At 28.6% G+C, this 20,709-nt stretch overlaps 1 protein-coding gene across 1 annotated transcript in view; it reads left to right on the plus strand.

Moving 5' to 3' along the window:
- Positions 1 to 20,709, plus strand: part of Ten-a (tenascin accessory) — a 347,949-nt gene that overhangs the window by 128,700 nt on the left and 198,540 nt on the right. Inside the window, exon 2 of the mRNA XM_065510066.1 lies at positions 16,864 to 17,121. Within this exon, the coding sequence (XP_065366138.1) occupies positions 16,864 to 17,121 (258 nt within the window). The remainder of the gene's footprint in view (positions 1 to 16,863; positions 17,122 to 20,709) is intronic.

Below are 20,709 nucleotides of genomic sequence, written 5' to 3' on the forward strand. Positions count from 1 at the left end.
TTTGTTTACTGTAACCATATATATGGTTGGTACAATCATGTGAATCATAAATTAACCATATTATGGTTACCACAATCATGTAAATAGTTACTGTGACTATAATATTGTTAAAAATCTTGTAACACTATTTAAATGGTTACAGTAACCATGCCAATTATATTTTTTCTCTGCGTGTAGCCATGTCCATCTGTTTGCTGAAATCAACTTTACGAAGCCTCTCAATAATTTATGGACATGATGGATAAATCAATATCTCGTATAGTCCTAGTATTGTTTAGAAAACCGGCCCACAAATAGCTGAGATATAAATCAAAAACGATGCACAGTGGCGCCATTTGAGTTTTTTCGTTGCAAAAATCATAACTTTTGAACCAAATGAGATAATCAAAAAATTTAAAAGGCATATGATAGATAATTGATCAGGCTATGAAATGTGTGTTTGAAAATGATTCTACGCCTTTCAGGTGCATACTTATGGGTTAGCAAAATTGAAATTTGTGGAAAAATCAATTTCATGGGAAGTAAAATAAAATATTTTTTTAAAACTTTTTAAATTTTTATGTTTCTTTTTAAAAGCTTTTGTGGTTTCAAATTATTCCAGAAAAGATTAAATTTTTTTTTTTAAAATTAAAAAATTTTACCTCTACCAAAAAATGGGGCAAGGACGGGCGGCTGGGAATTTTTGAATTAGGTAAAGGAGTAATCAAAGAACCTATTTTGAAAATATGGAAATCAAATATCGAAATTGATAGTGTTTTTTTATTTTCCTTCAAAGTTGAGAAATATTGAAAAAATGGATAATTGGTAAATATCGATTTACCTGGACAAATACAAAGCAAACAGTACAATTTTTGTTTATTCTTTTCTTAATAAATATATCTATCTATCAAAAGTATTAAAAATAATGACGATCAGTTACATAGTTTTCGATATATTGTATCTGAAAGCGGACCAAATTACCTAAAAATTGTCTGTTTTTTTGAAAACTGAAAATCAGTCAACTTTGAAGGGCTATATCTTCTGAACAAAAAATCTGATTGGAATAAAAGTAGCATTTTTGAAATCGTTGGACAATTTACTGTAAATATTTTTCAATATTTTATATGGGCACATGAAATTTTGATTTTTGCAACCTCACTTGTTCTACGGGCGCCACAGTGCGATGGTCACCTCGATTTTTTAAATTATTTTTCACCAAATTTTTTCCCACAAAAATTTTTTGGTTGCAATATTTATTTTGATCTATTTAATTCAAAGCTTACGAACATTTTGGTATACCCTTTTTTATCAGATTATAAGCCAGTCATTACTAAACTACTTCCTAGTAATAGAAACGGTAAGTAGTAATAATTTTGAAGCTTGTTTGCCATTACCACATTGTTTCTAGTTTATTTTTAAGCATTTTAAATTTCCACTTAAGCCCGCTTCGCTTTGTGCTTCATTTGTATATCCTTCCTCTCAAACTGTGACTATCCCTTTTCGCTTACTTATTTTTCCATAGAATTACAAATATTTCTTCAATTTACTTCTGCTCCAGCAAAATATTTCAGCAAGCAAATTATTTCTTCAATTTCAAATGCAATTTTATCTTTAAAAGGCAAAATCCTTGTAAATTCTTGCCACACATAAACACACTCTCACAAACATACATGTGGCAGTTTTACGCTTGAATATTTTCAAAATGTTGGCTTTACTTCTTTCTTATGATTTTTTTATTTTTTTGCAAACTGTATTTTAAATGTCTGCTGCTGGTAAAATTTCGTACATACACAGTATTTAGGGAAGAAATAAAGAAAAAAATGTATTATAATACTACCGTCGAATTGTGACTAATAACACCCTCAGGGACCAAACCAAGAATTATGTTTTGTAATACAGAAAAAAAACGAAATGGTTTAAACATATAGAACAGTATGAGTACAAATCATATATATAACCCAGCAAAAAAAAAATTCAATCTTATACTAATTATACAAACAGTGCGAGGGGGCCCTCCGTTCCCCTATCTGGGACTTCAAGGATCTTCATAACATATATAATGTGAAAATTAAATATCTGGATTTTTTAATTGATATAAAATTTTTCTTTTAATTAAACCAGCTATTTTTCAATACTTAAACACTTGCTAAGATCCCTGATTTCATTTCATGTTTAATTTATGTACAGCCCCGCTTGTTTGCTGGGTTACTCGCAGAGTGCTAGGTAGCTGTGTGTATTTATGGCGTAAATGATCAAAGCATTTAAAAATTATATATTTTTTGTGGCTCTTCTATATGTGTGAGAGTGTGGATGTGTGTTTGTGTGCTAAATACCTATCAAGGATTTTTAATGTTTTGTTTTCCTATCAAATACAGTAAAGGGAATTTCGGTATGTGTATGTGTGTGTGTATTTTTTGCAAACCAAAAATAAAAACAACAGCAACCTTTTCATATTTACACATTTGGTGTTTTGTTGGTGGTAGTTACAAATACATAAATTCTTTTAACGGGTGTAGTTATAATTTTAGGTTTGGGTGTCTATCATTGAACATTTTTGTATCTAAAGTAGCGTTTATCATATTGGTATTTTTCATTAGGGCTTTTTATTTTATATTTTTTTTTTGGTATTTTATCTGGTGTCTGGTTTGATTGCTGTGTATGTGTTTTTATTTGGTTCCTTTTCCTTTTTTATTTATTTAGGAAGTTATTTATAATGAGTATGTTAAATATTTAAATTTGTCAGTTTTTGCGAATAAATGAGGAGAAGAGTGTGTAGTTAGATTTGGAGGTTGATGCTATTACAGTTAAGGGCAAAATAAATCATAAATTTTGTTGTAAATTGAGTTAGTTTTAATAATTTTAAAGAAATAATAAATTCAAATGCTTGTATTCTCCTCAACTGAAACTACAATACATCAAGATCTTTGTCATTTCAAACACTCACAATCAAGAGCAGTTAGTGCAGGTTTGTGTTGCCTTTTCATAGATAGAGTAAAACTACAACAAAAACCATAAAGAAACATAGAGTGAAAACTAGAAAAAAAATCAAACAAAAAATTAATTAATTATAATTACACATACGAGTGTTGTTTTTGTTTACACATAGTTTTTTCTACTAATACATTCTCACCACATAGGTTTCTGACAACTAAGTTAGGTCTTTGACAGAGGAGTTTTCGCTCTATGTCTGTTTTCTATGTTCAGCATATCTATAACAACAAGTGTAAAAGCCTTCACAATTTTGTTTTTTTTTAGATTGTGCCACATTTTGCTTCATAACTTTTGTTGTATTTCACCGATTTATCTGGTTTTCAATACCAAAATGCCTAAGAGTTTGGCAAACATTTTACATGAATCTCATTAATTTCGATTTTATATTTTGGATTGGATCATGATTTACACACACAGACAACTTAGAATTTCATAGGGATCAATAATTTTTCATAATTTTTTGGTGAATTTGTTAATGTATTTATATAAGAAACAAGTAATGGGTTTAAATTCAAATATAATGACACCTCAACGTATTAAGATATTGTAATAAAAATTGCAATTTATGTACAATAGATCGAAAAATCGTTTAAGCATTGAGTTGATAGCTTTTGCAATTGTCATTGTTTAAATATGAATATTTTAAATTACTTGACCGATTGCAAAAGGATGTGTCATTGAATCATACAGAAGGACATATGATTTACATATATGACCACAATTTGTGACCACCCTGTTACAACACCAGGTTAGATACGGGGTTTCAAAGTCGATCACCTCTGGTTAGGAAAACTTTGAACAGCTTGTATCTTGTACAAATATGGACTTTAATGAATGAAACTTTGTTATAAAGCAACTGGGTAAAACATTCCTCTTATGTATGTAACGTCATCACGTGAGAACGGCTGGAGCGATTTGGCTGATGTTTGTAACTCCCAAAAATATTAGTCTAACACCCACCTTAAAGTATACCGATCGACTTTCACTATCCCATCGAGAATCACTTTCTGAGTCGATTAAACGATGTCCGTCGGTCCGTCTGGTCGGCTGGCTGGCTGTCCATGTAAACATTGTGCGCAGAGTACAGGTCGCAATTTTGAAGATATTTCGATGAAATTCGGTGCATATTATTTTTTCGGCTCAAGGACAAAGCCCATTATTTCACCTAGCCCCCATACAAATGTCCTCCCGATATGGACTTTATCGGTCATAAATGTTTAATTTACATATGTATCTCCACAAATTCCGCTCCAAATAAGTTTTGTATACACAAAATTCATGTCACCAAATTTTGTTACGATCGGTCCATAATTAGTCATAGCTCCCATATAGACCCGCTTCACTTTAACGTGCATAAATCGCACAAAATTCAACATAGTTAACTTTAATATAGACATAAATCACACGACCTAATTTCATGGTGATCGGTCCATAATTGGTCATAGCCCCCATATAAGGCCCACTTCCGAAAATCACTCAAAAATATAAATTATTGAAATTTTAAAAGAAAAATGTTTTTGCTCTTTCACTTAGTGTAGGGTATTATATGGCGGGCTTGACCGACCATACTTTCTTACTTGTTTTTTTATTCGATTCGAAATTTTCAGGAGATGGTTTGTAAAGAAAAAAAATTAAAAAATTCTGGTTAAAACCGGCTTTTTTGAGTCCAGTCAACTGTAATAAAAAAGCACCCTAAAGTATGCAGTAAAAATTTAGACATTTTATTTGCAAATAACTAAGAACATACAGGGTTATGTGGGTTGGAGAAACTTGAAGAACTAACATTAGTAAATGCTACCGGACGAAGCCGGGCGGTCAACTAGTTTCTAATAAAATCCACAATATCATGTAAAATGTTGAAAATTTTGAAGTCAGTTTGAAAAATGTTTTTAATTTTTTTCAAATTTTTTTACAAAATGTGTAAGAAATGCACCGCACTTCAGCAGTGTTCTTTATTAGTGAATTTATACAAAATAACAATCTGTTTTAATATTCTTTAATATTGAAGAAGTTTGGATTAAGCTGAGCTGGCTCTGTTCCTCAAATGAGCCAATATTCATTTTAGAAGATTATCAGCCTAACTACAAAACCTTTAAAGTCAATTTTAAGTCCATAAAGTTGACTATTTTTAAATTTCGTACCATAAAACAAATTTAAAAATTTTGTACATGTTCTCTGCAACCATTTCAAAATTTTTACAAGATTTTGAACAATATTATAGTCATTGTAATAGTTTATATGATTGCGGTAACCATAATATGATAAAGTTACGATTTACATGATTGTAGCAATCATATATATGATTACAGTTAATAAGTATATGTTTGTGACAACCATTTTTATGATGAAGCAATTATCATATTATGATGTTCTCGGCTTTGGATATCATAATCTGAGAACAACATATTATAAAATTATGATTCATCATGAACATGATTGCCATAAACATATATTTATTTACTACAATCATATATATGATTGCGACATATTATGGTTACCACAGTCATATAAATAATTACAGTGACTATATATTGTTAAAAATTCGTAAAAATGTTGAAATGGTTACAATAAACATGTACAACTATAGCTTTTCTTTGGGTGTCCGAGCCCGAAAAAAATTTTTTCTATAAGAGGCATAACTATTTAAGTAGTAGAAGTGATGTGAGCCATTGATTATTATGCTACTTCTATTACCTAGAAGTATTACTTATCAGTAATAACACGTTATCATTAAAATTTTGCTGCAATATTAACTATTCCTTGCTTATCCGCAACAAAATCTTTATTTTTCTCATGATTATAATAACGATTCCCAGTAGGATAGTATACTCTTCCTTAAAGTATGCTAATACTAGTCAACAACTCCCTAATTTATGCTACCATTATAATGGCCTAACAACGTCTATTCCCTTAAAGTATGACCTCTTTTCTCTCGCATAATTTTCTTATAATTATCATATTTGCTGATTAAACTGAGAAAAAGAACATAAAAGAATAATGAACCAAGGAAGAAAGATAGAAAAAAATACAACATAAAACAAATTTATTTGAAGATGCGAAAAAGCAGCAAAAATTCGCCAATTTTCAATTCACTTATAAGCATGTATATATTTATATTTATTTTTTTAGTTATTACATTAGCATACATAAAAGATAATAGCGGCCAGACCAATTCAAAGTACAAACAGCATAAATATTTTAACAAACAGTGAGAGCCTGCCAACCAGACTAACGTCCTATTAGCAGAAAAATAGACATATAGAGATACAAACAAAAAAAAAATGAATAAAAACTACTAAAGAACATTTGAAGTTGGCATCATAAGTATCATATTTATTTATTTCTTTGTATGTATGAATTTCCCTTTGCGGCCTTCATTTCTATACTTAATATAATTTAATTTTTATGCAAAAAAAAATATAGAAAACATATAAATATAGGGAAGTGCCAGGAAAAAAATGAGACATTGATCTCTTTAATTGATCCAAATAAACAAAAATTAAAAGTTTGGACATGCTGTGATCTGCATTTTCAATAGCTTTTTTATAAAATAACAAACTTTTAAAAATATCTGAATACTGAATTGATAGTCCTTCATTTCAATTCTCACAAAACTAAAAAAATTAAGAAATAGTAGCTGAAAACAAAATAAACTTTCTGTCTTTATATAAAGGGGCCCTCCTACTTTTCATTTATATATTTATATTAACGTTGATGCAAGCAAAAAAAGAAAAAAACAATATGTACATGTGTTTGTAACCATTATCAAATGTATGAAAAATACATATAGAAAATGAAATTGTTCATTTTTGTAAAAGAAAAGTTTTTTGCACATTTTTCCACTTTACAGAACATTACAAATTATGCACACATAGACACACTTTCAAATGTATGAACAAAAAAAATAATAATAATGTAATGATGACGTTGTTGTTGGTATCTCTGTTTTTTATGGCAAAAAGCCTTGTTAGTGGTTGAAATGTAGTTAAGTGCAAAGATACACTTGCGTATACAACATATTTAAATAAATAAAAACTCTTATTAAGATACAATACATTTATTTGAAGTCTTAACAGGATATTAAGAAAAATATTAAATTTTTCAAAACCCACAAAGTTTATATTCTTAAGATATTTCTAGCTGTTGGTGTGTGTAAATCACGCTTAGGTCCAAAATATTGAACCCAACTGAATGAGATTCACCAATAATATCTAATAGTGCCCTAAGCAATTTGCTATTTAAAATCAGCTTAATCCACAAACAACTTCCTAAATTATGTAACTAAAGAATCTAATGAAATTAAAATTCATAGTAACACTAACTTTTTGAAATATTTGAACTCACAGAATGAATTTCTGGAAATAATTTAAATATGTTTTTGTGCCAGAAGCCTTTGAACTATAACATTGTTTAACATTTATGCTGAATTTCCTTGTAATTAAAGCAAACTATTTGAACTACAGTTCGTTTGTTTTTGTTATGAACTAAATGCCTTAACAAGAACCGAATTACATATGTTTAATTTAGCTTCAAAATTCTAGAAAATTTCCTATTAAACAATTTTCTGTTTACTAGAACAACACACTAACTTAAAAAACACATCGTAAATTATCAATTAACTTGAAATTGAATCCTTAATTTCTCCCTTTCTCCTTGGAAACTTTTCAATGTAAAAATTATGTCAATTGTATATAAAAATTTGCATAGATTATCAATTAAGCTATAAAAATATAAGAAATGGAGGTGGGAGAAAAACTACACAGTTAAATTCAATTTTTCTTAAGAACAAACATTGTTTATCCTCAATTATATAGAGATTTTTCCAAAAATTTCTTAATCAAATTTGTTTAAATGAATGTAAGTCTGATTGCGTTCTTTTCAATATATAATACGAGGATTACTACTCACGTATTCAGCTAAGCTGGTTCTGGTAGTGATATTATAGATGGAGCTAATGATAGCATTACTGAGCTTCACTCTTTTACATGCTCGGAACAGTTTTTAGAAGCAAGGTTAGAAATCATCAGATAGGAATAAATCTCTTTCAATAGTTTTTCAGATTTTCAACTAGAAATTTTGCTTTAACTAATGAACGACAACACCACTAAACTTTTTCAATACTTTTTCAAGTGTATAGATTTTTTACTAAAACAAGTTTTTAATAAAAAAGTTCTATTTACATGAATAGTTTTTTCATCGAAAAGCTTTCTTAACTAAAACTTATTTTCTCAGTACAAAAACATTTTCATCAAATAAGAATTTTTATTTTCACTAAAAGCAAAAAACTTTTTTCCAAAAAAAAGTTTTTTTCATCAAGAAACTTTTATCAACAAAAAAGCTTTTGACATCAAAAAAAATTGTTGCACTAAAAAGAGCTTTTTTCATTACGCAACATTTTTTTACTGATAAAAAAAAGCTTTTTTTCATTAAAGGCTTCATCAACAAACTTGTTTTCTAAAAGAAGTTTTTTTCATCAAAAAACATGTTTCAATAAAAAGGCTTTTTTTTAAAAAAACATGTATCACTAAAAAAGCTTTTCTTTTTAAAAAGATTGTTTCACTAATAAAGCTTTTTCATCAAACAAATTATTTCACTTTCAACTTTCAAAAAAGCTTTTTTCCTTAAAGGTTCATAAAAAAACTTATTTTTTGAGCTTTTTTCTTCAAAAAGCTTATTTCACTAAAAAAAAGTTTTTCCATCAAACTTTTTCACTCAAAAAGCTTTTTTCATTAAATACTTTCTTCGATAAAAAAAGCTTTTTTCCTCAAATAACTTTTACACTAATGAAATAACTTAAACACTAAAAAATTTATTTTTTTTTCATAAAATAAATCTTTTCACTAAAAACAAAATTTCTTTTTTCACTAAATAAACTTTTTTCCGGCAAAACAAGGATTTTTCCTCAAATAGCTTTTATCAAAAAAACTTTATTTATAAAAAAATCATCAAACTGACTTTTCCATGAAAACAAACGATTTTCTGTAAAAAAAAGCTTTTTTCATAAAATAACAATTTTCAGCGAGATAAAAAAAACTTTTTGATTTTTAGTTTTTGAAGCTTTTTATAAAAATTTTTTTGAAATGGAAAATTGTGTTGGAAAGTACCCAAAAAAAATTAAATTTCTTTGTTAGAAAAATCATAAATTGTTCAAACCAAAAATTTAAATCTAAAGTTTCCATATTAATTTGATAAAGCGTTGATAATTTTTCAATAACCATAGCATACATTTAGGATATAAATTAATATTTTTGGAAAACATGCCATAACTTTATAATAGATATTCTTTAAAATTCAGCTTACCAGGAAAGCAAGTCCTGCAATAATAAATTAATAAAAAAACAAACAATAACTTTAATGTTAATTTACTTAAGGGATTTGCGTACATATGTATGTGTGTATGCGGTGATTATACACGCACTTGTATTTATATGTTTTTATGGTTTGATTCGAAAGAGGACGCTACTGGCCTACGCTGAAGCGGTTAGTTGGTTGGTTGGTGTATGTTTAACACACAACAACAAGCCAAAATCAAATATGCGTAAATAATTGATTATTTTGGCTTGAGTAAATGAAATGATATGGTTTCATTGTCTAAACTCTGCAAAACTCAAGCACAGACACACACATTTGGCAAAAAATAAACAACTAAACCAAAACTACTACCAATATATCAACACACACACACATTTGAAAAATAAACCTAACGCACACATTAAACTTAACGCCTAAATAGAATGAAATATATACATATATTAAATTAAAATCAATAGAGCGTATGTTACAAAAATAACCCTCGGGGGGAATTACAACCATTTATGTAAATTTCATCAGTTTTGGTTTTTCTAAAGAAATATTTTTATTTTGATATTTTACTACGTCTCTGATTTGTTTTAAGTTTTTGTGTTTCTGTGGTCTTTGCAGTGTATTTTTTTTGCGTTTTCTCAGCTCAAGATAAATACTGTTTTCCTAGAAACACGTAATAGTCTATAAATATTTACCGTGGAAAATTGTTATCAAATTGAAATGTTGGTGAAAATTTGTGGTGATTTTTTTTTAATGTTTGTATTCAGTTCCCCTTTTGAGGGGGAACATTTAAGTTGGTGATTGAATGTTAAATGTTTGGACTAAATATCTATGTGATGTGGGCCTAAAGGCAAACACGTGTAGGTTGTTAGTTCTATATGTTTGGTTTATTTGTGTTGTGTCCTTTTTCCCTTTGGTACCACAGAAAATAAAACAAAAAAAGAAAGGTTTAAGGTTAAAGCTACTGGCACAAAAGCTTTTGTCTATGGGTATAATATAAAATTTATAAACAGATAACGAAACAAATTAATTAAACAGCCTTAAACTAGGCAATAATATATTATATATTTGTGTGTATGTATAGTATATGTTGAAGACAAAATCAATAAAACATCAAAGTAAGTAAAATAAGGCCATTTTAAATGCCGCCTCTATAATAAAAAATAAATTAGCGATTGGTTTTGTCATAGACATACAAAAAGGTCTAAAAATAATTTATATTGTTGGTTTTATAAAAGGGAAATATACTTAAAAGATGTTTAATTTCAAAAGAAGAGCCTAAAATTAGAAGATTGAAGGGGGAAGATATGGCCAATAGCTAAAATTTAAATTTTAATTTTAGAAATAAAAATAAATAAAATACTTAAAAGAATACTTCAAGTAATTTTGATTTTAAGCTGGCTAAAACACATTATCGGTTCCGCTTAACACGTCATTAACAGTCTTCAGTCCTGCAATATCTATTGTAAACATCACCTATTTAGACCTGTTTCAGATTAGGCTATTAAGTTTATCAAGTGTTGTGTTTGTTGATGTCAGTGGTTAGGTTGGGTTAAGGAGAAGAACATGTTTCAACTTGTTTTGTTGTTGTAAGAGACTTGCGCAACTAAATTGCCTAGTTGTTGCTGAAAATTAAAAAAAAATGTGGTTTTAGTTTAAGCAATTATTTTATTTTCCAAACATTATTGCATACTTTCAGGATAAATTATTTTAAATCTTTATTTTAGTATTTTAAGAATGTTTTCTATTTTTTTTAAAAAAATATTGAAATGTTTTAGAAACAAAAATTAAAAAATATGGCATAATTTTAGGAAAAAATATTTTTTTTTAAATTTTTCCGACTCAAATAAAACAGCCTGACAAATCTGCTCGCAACTGCTGACAATTATAAAAAGTATTGCATAGCTTCATGATAAATATTAGTTTAAGTGTTGTTCCTGCAATTATTTTTTCTAAAAACTATAGCCTACTTTTAGAGTAAATAGTTTTTTAAATATTTTGAAAAATTTAAATCAAAAATTATTCAAATTTCCTAAAAAAAATTATTTTAAAGATTAGTTTAACATTTCAATTTTTTTTTTTTAAATATTTATAAAATTAATTATTAGCAAAAAAAAGTAATGTTATTAAAAAATTATTAAAAAGTTGAAAACAAATATATTTTATTACTGAAAATATGCAAAAATTCTATGAATATTTAGTTTTAAAAATATTTGTATAATTAAAAAATGTTTTATAAGTTGAGGTTAATACTGCTTAGCCATAAAATATTATTAAATTCATTTTTTAAAGAAACTAAAGAAATTTTAAAAATATTTTATCCCCGAAAATATGCAACATTTTTTTTTAATAACAAATGTGTTCAATAGCATGATTAATAAATTTGAAAAATATTTTTATAGATTAAAAATAAAGCATAATCAAACACTTACTTACATACTTAATTTTTAAAAAAACCTAAACTATTTAATATAAATAACATTTAAAAGCTTATCATCATAAACCAAAAGTCACTTCCTTTCTAAATAAATAAAAATGCTGTATATTTATGCTAAACATAGGTTCAGTTTTTTCTATAAATAAATAGCAAACCAGACTCATTTATTTTCACACAACGATCATAGAAAATTTTAAACATTTATAACAATATACATAAATATTCTAGACATACATACATATATATTTTTGAAAATATAAAGTTATGCCTAAATGTATGCTATGAAATGTGGGTAATAGTATACAACAAACACATAATTTAAATGGCTAGACTGCTTGCTATATACAATTATTGCTGTTATTTTAGTTGTTTTTTAACTGCAATACACTAACTAAGTATGTATGTTTGTGTGAGTAAGTGCAAACACAAATCTATAACTAACAACTACTAACACTGCTACTACTCATATATATTAGTTATTTCTATGTATAAAGAGTGTGTTTGTTTAGTTGTGGCAACACGTATAGCAAACAAGGACTGCTACTACTGTGTGTCTGTATTTATGTATATTGGTATTTTATAACAAATTTTGAAGTTTAGTGGGAAGTCAGTCGTTATTATGACTGTTAGAATAGTTTAAAACTAAGCTTATATTATATATAAGGAGTGAGATCGAAAAATTCTTAACATACATATATGTTTATAAAAAAGAAACCACTAAACTTACAGCTTTAATTTTTTTTTTATTTGATTGAAATTATTATTACAATTTACAAAAAAAATTATTTTTATAGTTTTAATCACTAGTGATGAAATTTTGAACCTTTTTCGGAAACCCTTCCATTAACGTTTTTATAGTGCTTTCTGTCACTTTGCTCGAACATGTAGTCCATCTCCGTTTAAAATCTACCACACTTTTGGACACCTTTTTATACTCTTCAATTCTCTTTTAACAAGAGCCCAATATCTCTCCACTGGCCTTAGCTCCGGGCAGTTTGGAGGATTTGCCTCTCTTGGTACAAATACCACATTATTGTTCTTGTACCACTCAAGGGCTTGTTTGCCATAGTGACAGGATGCCAAGTCAGGCCAAAAATAAGTGGACACATTATGAAGTCTTATGAATGGAAGCAGCCTTTTTTGTAAACATTCCTTGATGTAAATTTCGGTATTTATAGAGCCCGTTGTAACAAATGAGTGGCTTCTTTTGCCGCAACTGCATATTGCTTGCCATACCAAGAACTTTCTGGGAAATTTTGTCTGCTTTTGGGTCCTAAACTTTTCTTCAACATTCCCTCGAGCATCAGCAACATAAAATTTTTGACCTGGAAGTTGCGAAAAATCTGCCAGAACATACGTTTCGTCATCCATTATGCAGCAAGAATATTTTTTTATAAAACTTGACTTCAATTTCCGTGCTCTGTTTTTGGCCTCTAAATTTTTAGTAGCGTTCCTGTCAGGAACTTTTTGAGCCTTGTATGTTTTTAAACCTGCATTAGCTTTAACTTTTCGTACCAAATAGTCCGAGCACTGAGCTAACCGGGCTGCTTTCCTACCGGATGTGTTGGGAGCTCTTTTGAAAATGCGTTCTATTTTTTTGGCTTTAGAAACATCATGTGGACCATTCCTTCTACCTGAACCAGGTTTTCTATCAACTGACAAGTTCTCCCGGTACTGTTTAATAACATTGGAAACAGTTTGACGGCAGACCTTTGTATGCTTGGCCAACTTTTTGTAAGACCAAGTTGGGTTTTGTTGAAAATATTTAATAATTTCAGTACGCACTTTTTTCTGGTCACTCATTTTAATCAGATTAACAAAAAAATTAATATAATTGACATTACACATAATAACTGACATGTTTTTCAAAGGTAACTTGATCAAAAAAAAATTCAAATAATACTTGGGTTAAAAAATGTAATGAAAAACGTGTGTTAAGAATTTTTCGATCTCACTCCTTACTAAGTATGTCTATATGTTTATATATATGCAAGCAAGTGTGTATGCTAGTGATTTATTAGCAACAAAAATAGATTAAAGCAATTTAAATTAAGTTGTTCAACCATAAAGTTTGTTCTATGTCTTCTATGCAGACATGCATACACAGTCTAACTTTTATATACAATGTGGACAAACACCCAGCAAAAGGACATTAAATTTTGTAAAATATGTAGATGAGTTTAATGTCAACTCTCGCATAGCCAGCCACACTTGCTATTATGCTCTTTACTCACTTATAATAAACAAAAAGTTTGCTGCTGTCTATATTTATAATGTGTGTGTGCAAGAATGTATGAGAATATATTATAATGGCCTTTGCTGGGTCAGCTGGAGCTTTCTGATATTGTTGTTGCTTTGTTTCGTATTCTGGACCACATACTAACAGACAAGCTATAAATGTTTCCGTGGTTTTATAACTTGTTTATGGAACATTAAAGCTTTGATAAAAAGGATTTCGTTTCATGAAGGGTGTCTCGGAATTTACGCAAGAAATCTCAGCTTATTTTTGAAAATTATTTTATTAAATCATAAAACACTGCTGCCATGTTTTGTCGAAATTTACCATGATTATTTTGCATAAATGCGGCTAAACTTCATTGATGTTGCCTTTAATTTACATCTTCAATACACGGATGGCTGCGAGCTTGTTTTTCTCTTCAGTAATTTTCCATATTTACTGACTCAAAATTATGAGTTGTAACACAGTTTTTATACCCTACACCACCATAGTGGGGAGGGTATTACGCGTTTGTGCAGATGTTTGTAACGCCCAAAAATATTAGTCTAACCGATCGACTTAGAATCACTTTCTGTGTCGATTAAACGATGTCCGTTCGTCCGTCCGTCTGGCTGGCTGTCCATGTAAACATTATGCGCAGAGTACAGGTCGCAATTTTGAAGATATTTCCATCAAATTTGGTACGTATTATTCGGTCCAAGGACCAAGCCTGTTGAAACTGGCTGAAATCGGTCCATTATTTCACCTAGCCCCCATACAAATGTCAAATGTAAACTTTCATATAGACATAAATCAGACGACCTAATTTCATGGTGACCGGTCCATAATTGGTCATAGCCCCCATATAAGGACCACTTCCGAAAATCACTCAAAAATATAAATTATTGAAATTTTAAAAGAAAAATGTTTTTGCTCTTTTACTTAGTGTAGGGTATTAGATGGTCGGGCTTGACCGACCATACTTTCTTACTTGTTTTTATTGGCAACACTTTACTGTACAAATGGAGCCATATTAAAATCTTGCATGCATTTTAGGATACCCTCTATTATGAATTCTAAGACGATTTATGTCCATTTGTATTACGCTCTTATGTAGTGAGTATGACATATTAAATATAGTTCTGCAATAAAAAAGCTGGCTTTTTATTTTTTCCAAAAATGATAGTTTTGAAAATTTTCTAAATTAAAAAATTCCAAAATAATATAATTTTCTCTATAAAAATCTTTTTTAAAAGTTAAATTAAAACGTAATAACAATATTTGCTAACTATTCACTACTTTTTTATTAAAACAGTTTTTAGGAGGAAATAATATATTTGCATAGCTTTAGGCATTATATTAATTAACAAATAAAAGCATATTTTTTAAAGCTGTTATAAATTATGACACCAAAAAAACAAAAACAAATAAAGTATACTTCTAGGGTTGTGATATTTTTTAAACATATTTATTTTATTAAATTTTTTTCTCGTTACTCTTTACAGCCATATAATGTTTTATTAACAATAATTTCAATTTTTATATTGTTAACTTGCTATTAACAAACATTGTCATGCATTAATAAATTTCCCACAGGAAATCCAATGGCGAACAAAAAAAGAAAAAAATACACTCAAACAAATAAACGAGAAAAATGTAAAAAATACTTATCATAGGCTTCAATGTAATTGTGAGTGTTTCACAGACACAGACATATATAGAATAGGGCGGTCACAAAAAATCAATAATTTTGATATTATTTAATAATTAAAATGTTTGTTTTATAACTCAATGAAATTATTAAGTGTTATATACCAATCGAAAGCCTCTTTTATTATCCATATTGTGATTGCCTTGAACTTATAGCTGAGCTTAGATCGGGTAGAAAATAAGTAGGTTTCAAAAATTCATGTAAAATTCAAAATTTATTGAATTTCGATAAACGCAAAAACCCTTTTCGGTGAATTTATAGATTACCTTAAATAATTCTATGTCAATATTAAAAAAACTTCAAATTTTTGCCAAAAAAAATTGAAAAATTTCTAAAATTTTTGAACTTATAAGAAAATGTCTGATATATCAATAACAATGTCTTTCAAAGACCTTTCAATATCAATATTTTATACGTTTTCTTTGTGAGAAATACGAAAGTAATCCATAAAAAGGTCCTTTTTATCCTTTGATCCAGTTTTTCAAATACTGCACCCAGGACAAACATGTTGAGACATGATCTCCTCAAACAAACTAAACTATAATTTTAGTTGGGAACATCGTCCCTTAATTTTCCTCAGTACAAATGAGGCCACCGTAATAAGTATACATACGTATATCCCTTCATATGTATGTACATAAGAGAGAGAGCAAAAAAAAAAACCCTGTAGGCTTATATCCGTTAAATGTTGTTGTCGATAATACTTGCACTTTACAGTTACAGTAAATAAAATTTTACACTCACATACAAATAAAACAAATACCCAACAACAGCAACAACAAAAAAAAATAGCTTTTTGTATACATTTAAATTATTTAACTTTACGGCGAAAAACATACATAAACTTTTTAAACAAAAGCGGGAGCAAAAAAGGGTCAGTGCCAGAAGAAGAGAGGAGTATTACCACTTGTAACTATTGATTTATGTTTTTTAATTTAAAATTTCCGTTTAACAGTATTTACATATCAATGTACGTGTGCACTTGAGTGTATGTGTATAAATGTAATAAAAAAGAGCATGTACAACATCATTGGAATTTTTATTAATGAAAAAAAAAACATTTACATTGTCAATATTCAACATACATAATTCAACAGCATATGACGCGACATTATTTAAACATACATTAATACAATAAATTTGTAATGTAAATACATCTATAACATTGTGAAAAATATGAATTTTTTTTAATAAATTATTTTTTTCGTTTTGGTTTATTTCTAGATTGGGTCCTATGCCACAACACCAACAACAAATGCCACAAAGTATGTCAACGGGTAATAATACTATAGGCGGTCATGGTGGCCATGATCGTGGTGGTGGCGGTGGCATACCAGGTGGCAGTATACCCGGTACTATGAACGGTCCTAATGGTCCCCACTGTCAGATGAGTGGTTCACAACCTTTGGTTATGCCACAATTTCCATTGCGTAATTCACACTCAGCGCATGCACCACATTATTCACCATACTCACCTTCCAGGTAAATTTCATATAAACTAAATTTTTTTTTTTTTATTATTATTATTTTTTTGCTCATTGCAATAATATTTTCATGTAATATTTATATGTTATTGTTTTATTTACAAACAAAAAAAAAATAAAATAAAATTGCATACAAAAAAAAAGCCTAAAGTGTTAATATTTACCAATATTCTTGTTCATGTTTGCAGTTTTTTTTGTAAATGTATAAATCATAGAACAAATTAAAAGTCAAAAAATGTCAACTAGTTGACATTTAATATTATTTATTAAATAAATAAGAAATTATATGCATTTATGAGATTTTATTTTTATTATTTTGCAAAAAAAAAAATATTACAATTTTTTTCATATATCAATAATAAATACATATGGGAAATTAAAATAAAAGTGATTTGTTTGAAATCGTATAATATCAAATATTTATTAAATAAATATTGTAAAGCAGTGTTATATTGCGAAAGAGTTTTTTAAAAGTTAATTTTTTAAATTACAGTTTTTAGGGAAATATTATATTTTTAACTTAAATAGCCCCACTTTGACCTAGAGTTAGTATTTCGTTTGTTTTGGTCAGAAAATTTAGTCAAAATCATTAGCTTTTAAGGAAATTTATACGCTACGAAAATGGTGGTTAATAAACTAACCACCCCATTCCATAAACAAAATTTTTTTGACTTATTCTTTCTTATTTTTCATAATAATCTAACCTTAATTAAAGTAAAAATGCAACTGTTTTGATTATAAACTTATACACATAAAACCGTTGTTGAAAGAGTTAAATAAAATTCATAAAATGTCAACCACTCACTTTTAGAAAAAATTTAATTTTATTTTCAAAATATGTCAATTTTGACCTTAAGTCCTTATGAAGGTTAAACCCATTTGGTACCCTTTTATATAAGTCACTCTCACATACAAAATAGAATGTTGGAATTGTGTTATTAAAATCAAATCAAACTAAAGTTATAAAGCAAAATGAGAAACAATTTCGAATTGATGATTTTATTAAAAATTTTGTTCAACCTTGTAATGATTGCTTAGTTTGTTGTTGTAATGTGAGGAAGGTTAAAGATACAGATATTTCACTGCAGAAAAAATACATTAATTTTTCCACCACAGTTTGTGCATATAAATGTCTTCAAAACTTATAACTTACAAAACTAAAACAAAAGTTTTACAATTTTTACAAGTTTTGTTTTTATATAAATGGCGGATCTCATGTCAAGTGAACCAACATTTGAAATCGATATCTTCCGATCGGTATGAAATATGCACCAAGATTAGTCAGTCCTATCGGATAGTAATTCAGACACAATTTGTTTAACAATATTGGTTGAGGATTCAGAGAGTCCGAAATATTCTAGATAGCTATTCCTTCAATATTTCGAAAAAAAAAAATTTAAATTTGTTGATATATTTTGTCCGAAATCAAAAACTTTTTTTTTCAAAAAATTTGGCTTTTTTTCTCACAAGAAAGCTTAGATATATTCCTTGAAGACCTATTGGGTCGGTTAGTGAGATACGAGTTGGATATCTATTCAAATAAATTTTTTGTAACTCAAAACATAAAATTTTTGACTTTTTATTGCAAAATCAAAAACTTTGATGACATTTTTTTCCAAAATGGACCCTTTTTTAACAATTTTTTTTTGCTCAAAAGAAAGCTTAGGCCTTTTCCTTGAAGACGTTTTTGGTCGCTTAGTGGGATATCTATCAAAATAAATATTTGTTAACTCAAGACATACAATTTTTGACTTTAAAAAAAAAAAAATCTAAATTTTTTTTCATAATGGGCCTTTTTTCAATTTTTTTTTGCTAAAAAGAAAGCTTAGGTCCATTCCTTTAAGAAGTTTTTGGTCACTTAGTGGGATGCGAGTGGGATATATGTACATCAAAATAAATGCTTTGTAACTCAAGATATACAATTTTAGATTTTTTTTTGGCAAATCAAAAACACATTTGACTTTTTTTTCAAAATGGGCCGTTTTTATACCCTACAGCACCATAGTGGTGAGGGTATTATGCGTTTGTGCAGATGTATACCGATCGACTTAGAATCACTTTCTGAGTCGAATAAACGATGTCCGTCCGTCCGTCTGGTCGGCTGGCTGGCTGTCCATGTAAACCTTGTGCGCAGAGTACAGGTCGCAATTTTGAAGATATTTCGATCAAATTGAAACTGGCTGAAATCGGTCCATTATTTCACCTAGCCCCCATACAAATGAACTCTCGAAATTGGACTTTATCGGTCATAAATGTTTAATTTATAAATATATCTCCACAAATTGCGCTCCAAATAAGTTCTATATATACAGAATTCATGTCACCAAATTTTGTTACGATCGTTTCCGAAAATCACTTTAACGTGCATAAATCGCTTAAAAATGTTAGTATACTCACAAAAATCAACATAGTAAACTTTCATATAGACATAAATCACACGACCTAATTTCATGGTGATCGGTCCATAATTGGTCATAGCCCCCATATAAGGCCCACTTCCGAAAATCACTCAAAAATATAAATTATTGAAATTTTAAAAGAAAATTTTTTTTTGCTCTTTTACTTAGTGTAGGGTATTATATGGTCGGGCTTGACCGACCATACTTTCTTACTTGTTTAATAATTTTTTTTTGCTCAAAGGAAAGCTTAGGTCTTTTTTTGAAGACGTTTTTGGTCAGTTTGTGGGATATCTATCAAAATAAATATTCTTTAACTCAACACATACATACAATTTTGAATTTTTTTTTAAAAAAATCTAAATTTTTTTTAAAATGGTCCATTCCTGCGAGTGGGATATACATATGTACATCAAAATAAATACTTTGTAACTCAAGATATACAATTTTAGATTTTTTTTGTCCGTTTTTATACCCTACCCCACCATAGTTGGGAGGGTATTATGCGTTTGTGCTGATGTTTATAACGCACAAAAATATTAGTCTAACACCCACCTTAAAGTATACCGATCGACTTAGAATCACTTTCCGAGTCGATTAAACATTGTGCGCAGAGTACAGGTCGCAATTTTGAAGATATTTCGACCAAATTTGGTGCATATAATTTTTTCGGCCCAAGGACGAAGCCTATTGAAACTGGCTGAAATCGGTCCATTATTTCACCTAGCTAGAAATTGGACTTTATCGGTCATAAATGTTTAATTTATAAATATATATCCACAAATTGCGCTCCAAATAAGTTTTATATATACAAAATTCATGTCACCAAATTTTGTTACGATCGGTCCATAATTAGTCATAGCTCCCATATAGACCCGCTTCCGAAAATCACTTTAACGTGCATAAATCGCTTAAAAATGTTGGTATACTCACAAAATTCAACATAGTAAACTTTCATATAGACATAAATCACACGACCTAACTTCATGCTGATCGGTCTATAATTGGTCATAGCCCCCATATAAGGCCCACTTCCGAAAATCACTCAAAAATATAAATTATTGAAATTTTAAAAGAAAAATGTTTTTGCTCTTTTACTTAGTGTAGGGTATTAAATGGTCGGACTTGACCGACCATACTTTCTTACTTGTTTTAAATTTTTTTTTTGCTCAAAGGAAAGCACAGTTCTA

This window comes from Calliphora vicina, chromosome 4 (genome assembly GCF_958450345.1).
Source record: "Calliphora vicina chromosome 4, idCalVici1.1, whole genome shotgun sequence".
NCBI lineage: Eukaryota > Metazoa > Arthropoda > Insecta > Diptera > Calliphoridae > Calliphora > Calliphora vicina.